General features: G+C 60.3%; 2 protein-coding genes across 2 annotated transcripts in view; one reads left to right on the forward strand and one right to left on the reverse strand.

The window, feature by feature from the left end:
• The first annotated feature begins 1,292 nt into the window (after positions 1 to 1,292).
• Positions 1,293 to 4,250, forward strand: RPL19 (ribosomal protein L19). The gene is made up of 6 exons (XM_010585536.1): positions 1,293 to 1,400; positions 1,843 to 1,949; positions 2,410 to 2,532; positions 2,762 to 2,882; positions 3,249 to 3,359; positions 4,072 to 4,250. The coding sequence occupies exons 1-6, from the start codon at positions 1,396 to 1,398 to the stop codon at positions 4,193 to 4,195; spliced, it is 591 nt and encodes a 196-aa protein (XP_010583838.1). The 5' UTR covers positions 1,293 to 1,395; the 3' UTR covers positions 4,196 to 4,250.
• A 2,140-nt stretch (positions 4,251 to 6,390) lies between these two features.
• STAC2 (SH3 and cysteine rich domain 2) overlaps positions 6,391 to 6,864 on the reverse strand; it is a 1,677-nt gene continuing 1,203 nt past the window's right edge. Inside the window, exons 5-6 of the mRNA XM_010585697.1 lie at positions 6,625 to 6,822; positions 6,391 to 6,486 (exon numbers count right to left, since the gene is read on the reverse strand). Of these exons, the coding sequence (XP_010583999.1) occupies positions 6,391 to 6,486; positions 6,625 to 6,822 (294 nt within the window). The remainder of the gene's footprint in view (positions 6,487 to 6,624; positions 6,823 to 6,864) is intronic.

Genomic DNA, 6,864 nt, shown 5'->3' on the forward strand with positions numbered 1-6,864 from the left:
GCACTAGTTAACATTGGGGTGGTTAAAAGGCAACATTTTTGCTGGACAAGTTTGCTTTAAAGTGGGAGTTTAGTCATGAAGAAACTCCTGTGTTTTTAGGCCAGTTACAATCTATGCGTTATCATTTTGCAAGCATTCCCTTCTTCCAGGAACTCTTCACCAATCTGTCCTGGAGAGGCTCCAGTACTTTCCTGGGTCATTTCTCTGCCACGAAGGATGCCAGTTGCCACCGGGCCCATTTCAAGCCTCGCTACGGCATTTTCTGGGGAGGCATTTCTGGCTGGGAGCGCCATGAAACATCATTCAGCCTGTCTGTGCCTTTTTCCAACCACAAAATGGTGCCACCGATACGCCCAGACCTCAGTCGTGTCTTCAACAGCAAAATACTGGGTTCTCTGCCAACTCCAGCCCTCGCTGCAGCCCTGCTACCACCCCTATTAAGAGGTTATTTTACAGGAAAATACGAATTTTCTCTGCAGCACCATAACCCAATCACTGCAAAAGAGGTGGAACTTGATCCACAGTGGAAAGGAAGCAGGATCTGAGATCCCAGCTCCCCACTCTCCTGCACCAACCTCTGGACATTCACCCCACCCTTTAGGGTGACTTCTTGGGAAAAAAGGAATGACTGCAGCCCAACGCCGGACAAACGGACATCCCGTTTCTTGCTACGAAAAGCAACGTGACAAATCTGAGGTTAAACTCTTCCTAACCTACAGCTTCCCAGCCAGGCGGCGAGGGTGATGAGGGACAACCTACGCCCGGGTTTTCTCAGGTCTAACAACGAGCCTGAACCCGGGCTGGGGACAATCTCCGGCAGCCCCCGGTGTGAGGGGGGGCCGCAGCGAGGGCAGGGCTGGGCCCGGCGCCCCTCGGCCCCGCGCTGCCCGCCCCAGCAGGCCCACCGGCGGGGAGAGGGCATCTCTCCAGCTTCTTGCAGCTCCCCCCCAACGCCCCAGCGTGCCTGCGCGGCCCCCCGGCACACCCCTGACCCCCCAGCCCAGCTCAGGCCCAGTACGGCCCAGTGCTCCCCAGACGCCTCCCAGTTCACCCACCACCCACGTGCCGCCCCGTATCCGCCGACGCGCATGCGCAGAGCCCGCCCGGCCCCTGCCAGCCGCGCAGGAGCGGGCTGTACCACCCCGCGGCGAGGGAGTGGGGGTGGTGCGAGGAAGGAAATGCTCCTCTTCCCCCACGTCCCGAGTGGGGCCCGACCCCCGTCTGTTCACCCCACCCGTGACACCACCGCGGGTCTTCTCTCGCCGCTCTTCGGGGCCGTTCCGAGGCGGCGGGGACGGAGCGGAGCGGGCGCGGGGTGGTACGTGCCATTCCCCGTGACGCTGGCTGTGGGCGGGGCCAGGCTCACCGCCTCTTCCTCTCCGGCCGGCCGCCGCCATGAGGTGAGGAGTAGAGCTCTGCTGCTTTCGCCGGGTTTGCTCCGGCAGTGACGGGGAGCGAGGGTGATCGGTGGGGTGGCCTCAATAACGGGGGCTTCCCAGCCACGCTACAGAGAGGCTCTGGACCCTGTGAGGCGGCTGCGGCCTCCTTCAGGCCTCGGGGGAAAATGGCGGTTGGGCCGCGCGCTGGGGAGGGGGCGAAATGGCGGCCGGGGCCCGGGCCGAGGGGCGCCCGAGGGAAGGGACCGCTGAGCGGGGTTTGGCCTCGCTGTTTTCGGGCCCTGTGGCCTTTGGCCGCTTCCCCTTCCCCGTCGTGCTGTTGCAGCAGCGTGGCCTGCGGCCTGCAGACCTGCTGCGGGCTGTCCCGGGCCTTCAGGCGCTGCGAAAGCACCGTCCGGCCGCGGGAAGGAGCGTGGTGTTGAGCTGTGTCCGTGGGTCTCCGCAGTATGCTCCGGCTCCAGAAGAGGCTGGCCTCCAGCGTCCTGCGCTGTGGCAAAAAGAAAGTCTGGCTGGATCCCAACGAAACCAATGAGATCGCCAACGCTAACTCGCGTAAGTAACCATCTGTCACGGACATGGCCATGCTACGCGTGGCTTGTGTTGCCGTGTGGAAAAGGGATGCGTCAGGCATACGGAAAGAGGCTTTTTGACTAGCTCGTTAAGAATGAGGTTGGCTTAGGTAAAAGTCTGACACTTGGGTAACTGCTTTGCACTTCAAAGTGGAAATGAGTCCATCAGCAGGATTTACGGAGTTCTTCGGTGCACCAACAAGAACATGGCTCCTGGTGAGTTCTTGGTAGTGGGGTTAGTACCTGGTGTCCTCTGAGATAACTAGTGAGGGAGAAATGGGAGGGGGAAGGAGCAACTACAGCAGCATGAGGGGGCTTTGAGGGAAAGTCTGGCTTGTCCTATGCATTGGATCCTTTTTGTACAAGCCGGATGGGAGTCTGTACTTGCCTAATGCGTCCTCTCTTTGCACATAAAATGTTGAGCATGAAGTTTCTTGCTATAGGTCAGCAGATCAGGAAATTGATTAAGGATGGTCTGATCATCCGCAAACCTGTGACCGTTCACTCTCGTGCCCGATGCAGGAAGAACACCTTGGCCCGCCGGAAGGGCAGGCACATGGGCATCGGTAAGTGCTGGCTCCCAGAAATGTCTGTTTTCCATGCTGTGTGGTCCACTGACAACCTTATATTAAGCAACTATCTCCAAGAGTCTTGTAGTAGGGCCTAAAAAAGACACAGCCTATATGTCAATTGTTTTCTTCTTGAAGTAAAGAGAAAGATTAAGCACTTCAGCAAAAACATGTTGTTCAACTTTCAGAAATTTGGCCTCATTCTCATCCTGTTTTCCCTTTCTAGGTAAGAGAAAGGGTACAGCTAATGCTCGTATGCCCGAGAAGGTGACGTGGATGAGGAGGATGCGAATTCTGAGGCGCCTGCTCCGCAGATACAGGGAGTCCAAGAAGATTGACCGCCATATGTAAGCCTGCTGTGCCATGCCCAGCTTTGGGTCGCGTGTCCACGTGCTTAGATACCCCTTTCTTGCTGTATGCAGCTTCTGCAGCCAGCTCCTTGGTATGCAGATTGGTGAAAAGAAATCCCCTCCACGAAGCATGGCACCAGAGAGCTGCTCCAGAGTAATCCCAGTAGTTTTCCAGGCAAGCCCTCTGCCTGCTTGGAGGAGGGAAGAGCCAATGCAGCAGCTTCAGAGTGACCCTGCTCTTCACAGCACGCTTGTGTGCATTGCTGCTTGGTGCCAGGAGGGGTGCAGGGTGTCTGGAAGTTGCACGGTGGTTTGATCTCCTGGGCAGCCTCATTTACAGTCCGTTCTGTTGTGCTCCATTAGGTATCACAGCCTGTACCTGAAGGTCAAGGGTAACGTGTTCAAGAACAAGCGGATCCTGATGGAGCACATCCACAAGCTCAAGGCAGATAAAGCTCGCAAGAAGCTCTTGGCGTAAGTGCTGCCTCACTATTAAGCTTTGGTCTGGCAGGTTGTGGATTTTTATTTTTTTTAAATGACTCTGCAGGCAGGTATTTCCAGGTGGTTTCTGTCACTGGTGGCTCTATCGAGAGCCCTGGTGAAGAATCAAACCAAAACTGGGTAGGGCTGGCTTGAAGCAGAGAAATACGTAATCCCAGCAGAGCTTTGTGCGTTCCACTGCAGGCGGAGCAGATGTTAGTTGCTCATAGAGCTGTAAACTGGTAGACTTACTGATCCAGGTGCTTAGGTCAGTAAGTGATTGACAAGGGAAGGTGAAGAGGCATAAGAGCCAATGGATTTCAAAATCCTGCTGTGGACTTGGTAAAAAAAAAAAAAGTCGATATATTAACCTTGGTCTCTAGTAAAGATGTGTAACCCCAGCCAGCCCGAACGAGGCAGTCCCCAGAGCCAGGATCGCAGCTCCTCCTTGGCCAGAACAAATTGCCTGGCAGTGTGGGGCCAGGAGGGCAGCAGAGCCCAGTGTCCTCTCTTGGGGCTGAGCAGGACCAGGTTAGCACCACTGGGAACTGGTTAAGAGCTGTGATGGCACGTGAGCACTTCAGCAGCCAGTTTGGTAGACCAGGATCCTGTGGAGCAAGAGGAGACCAGGGCCAGTGGTAAAGGCTTTCTCGAGGCTGTTTTGAGGTGATCGCTGCATATTCACTAACTCTTTAACTTCTTGCAGTGACCAGGCCGAAGCTCGTAGGTCCAAGACCAAGGAGGCTCGTAAGCGCCGTGAGGAACGCCTGCAAGCCAAGAAGGAGGAGATCATTAAGACCCTCTCCAAGGAGGAGGAGACCAAGAAGTAAACGCTGGCTGTCTTGTGTACATAGTGTTTTCCATCCACAACTGTTCAGTAAAACACCACATGCGGGATTCCTCCTACCTGGTCTTGCGCTCACTCTCTCTCCTGGGTTTCTGGAGCTGGGAGGGAAGGGCTGGGAAAGAACTGCTGCTCCCCACCTTGGTGCTGGCTCTGTCCTGCGTGTTAAGAACCAAATGAGTTGGTCGGGCAGTTCCTGGGGTACGGGTGAGCCGTAGCCCATGGGGCTGACAGCAGAGGGATAACATGGGTTGGAGCGAGTCGGTCCTGCTGATACCAGCCCTGGTCCCGGGCCAGGCAGCCTCGGGGCCAGCTGGGGAGGGCAGTGCCGCAGGCAGAGCCCGGTTCCTGCGCCAGCAGTGCCTCTGCAACTGCAGCCGCCTTCCCCCTCCTGAGCAGGGCTGTGACACTTCTGCCTGCAGCACAGTGCTGCCCTGCTGAGCTCTGGTGGGAGAAAAAAAGGGATCTGGGGGGCTGCCCCTGCCACCCACCACACCCCAGAGCTGTTCCCCGAGGCTCCCTGGCCCAGGCAGGGACAGGTGGCAGCTCCTCAGGGCAGTGCTGGGGCTTGGGCACGTCCCTGCTCGGCAGCATCTTCAGCTGGAGCTTCTGGATCCTCTGCTGGTCCTTGGGGTGGGCTGGAGACCGCTGAGCAGGGAGATGGGCTGCAGCCCCCCACACCCATGCTGTTGGGCTGGGGCCAGAGCTGTCAGGGAAAGCTTTTGGGGGGGCTTTGTACCCACAGCCACCCTGTCAGCCCCTCAGGCAGCCCTTGCAGCTCAGCTGGGAGCAATGCCAGGATGGCACTGAGCAGGATGGGACTTGCACAGGGCAAGGACGTGGGGGCTGCGATGGGAAGGGGCGGGGGTCTGCGTGCCCCCAGGCACTGGCGCAAGGGGGCCAGAGCTTACACCAGGGACCGCCCCCCCCAGCCAGGTCTGGCCCTTCCAGACACCCTGCACTCACCCAAGCGGTTCCTTACCAAACTTGATGCCTGCGGGTGCTGCCATCCCCACCCTGGGGACCCTCCATACTGCAGGGGCAGACAGAGACCCCCCCACAACCTCTGCACCACCCCTGGGGCTAGCTGGGGCTTTATAAACTGCGGGGTGGGTGTCCCCACCCACAGGAAACACAGCTGAGACCCTCCTACCTCATCACACAGGTGATGGGACCAGCTGGGCAGGGGGCTGGAGGGGCCAGGTTCCCCCCCCCCGATGCCTGGCCTGTGCCCAACGCCATGCCCATGTACCATGTCCCCCTGTGTCAGCCCCCCCCCCCCCCATGTCAGGACACCCCGACGTGCCCCCGGTGCCCGCTCTGTCCTTGGCCCTGCCGCCGGCTCCACCGACGGTGACTCACCGTGGCCGGGCGCAGCGTGACTCATGCGGCCAGAAAAGAACCCCAGTGTCCACGGCGGGTGGCACGTGGTACCCCAAAAGGATGGCACCGAGACAAGGGGATGGGCACCCCGGCAGTGCTTGGGGTGGGGGGGACCATCTGCACCCCCCCTCTGCCCAGACATGCGGCAGCACCGAAGCTCCTCCGGCCGGCACAGAAAAAAAATGATCCGGTGGCACCAACACCGCAGCGGCAGCAGCTTTTTAATTTAGGATCTCGGGCTGGAGCATCCCAGGAGCGGGTCCGAGTGCTGCCCGGGCACGGGTGGGGGGCAGTTATTGCTTGGGCGAGCCGAGCGTGCAGCAGCCGGGCAGGACACGTGCGCATGGAGCTGCACACGTGTGTGTTAGTGCACAGATACAGGCGTGTACGGCTCTGGAGCGTGCGTGTGGAGCGGCACCGATGCGTGCACATGGGGATTTGCACACCCGTGCTGCTGTGCACGCACACCCACACACCATCCCCCCCTGCGCACACCGTGTCCACACACGTGGGGGTTTAGGAGCAGCCGTGTGGGTGCCCCGTCCGTGGGCAGTGCCACCCTGGGGGGGGCCACCCCCGTGTCCCCTGCCCCGTGCCAGCAGGGCACGTGCCTTGGGCTGGACCCCCGAGGGATGGGGACATTGGGGACAGGCCCCCCGGCATGACTCAGGGCTGGGGGGGGGTGTCAAGTACCGCCCGGACGGGGCTTCCTGAGGAGTGGTGATCCAGGGGAGGCGGTGGTGCCGGGATGGGGACGGGGACACTGGGGTGGGGGGGGGCTGGATGCTGCCCCCCGCCTCAGATCTCGGTCAGCGCCTCGGCAGGGACCAGCCCCCGCTTCCTCCCGCTGGTCACCCGGATGAGGCCCTGGGTCCTGCCCACGCCGACACAGATCTGGACAGACAGACAGACGGATGGACGGGCAGCTGGGCACAGCCCTGGTGGCATCACCCCGCTGACGACGGACCCAACTCGGTGCACCCCAGAGCGGCAAGCTGCTGTCACCGGTGGGGACCCCCCCTCCCTCCCTACCTGGTTCTCCCTGAGGCTCATGCGCCCCTGCTCCTTGTCGCCCTGCACGGCCCGGCAGCTCCTCCAGACGCTCTCGCCGGGACGGACACGCTGCACGAAGTTGGCCGGGAAGAAGCCCAGCCGGTCGCCCACCTTCCCCTGCGGCACGGCCGAGCGGTGGCTGAGACCCCCCCAGCGCTCGCTACACCAGTGAATGCCCTGGCAGGTGCCAGGGCTGCCCATGGGAACCAGCCCCCAGGC

This window comes from Haliaeetus leucocephalus, unplaced genomic scaffold (genome assembly GCF_000737465.1).
Source record: "Haliaeetus leucocephalus isolate CR32 unplaced genomic scaffold, Haliaeetus_leucocephalus-4.0 Scaffold110, whole genome shotgun sequence".
Taxonomy (NCBI): Eukaryota; Metazoa; Chordata; class Aves; order Accipitriformes; family Accipitridae; genus Haliaeetus; species Haliaeetus leucocephalus.

Coding starts and splice junctions, on each gene's coding strand:
- RPL19 (XM_010585536.1), top strand. Junction 2,533..2,761: donor GGGCAGGCACATGGGCATCG/GTAAGTGCTGGC, acceptor TTCCCTTTCTAG/GTAAGAGAAAGGGTACAGCT. Junction 2,883..3,248: donor AAGAAGATTGACCGCCATAT/GTAAGCCTGCTG, acceptor GTGCTCCATTAG/GTATCACAGCCTGTACCTGA.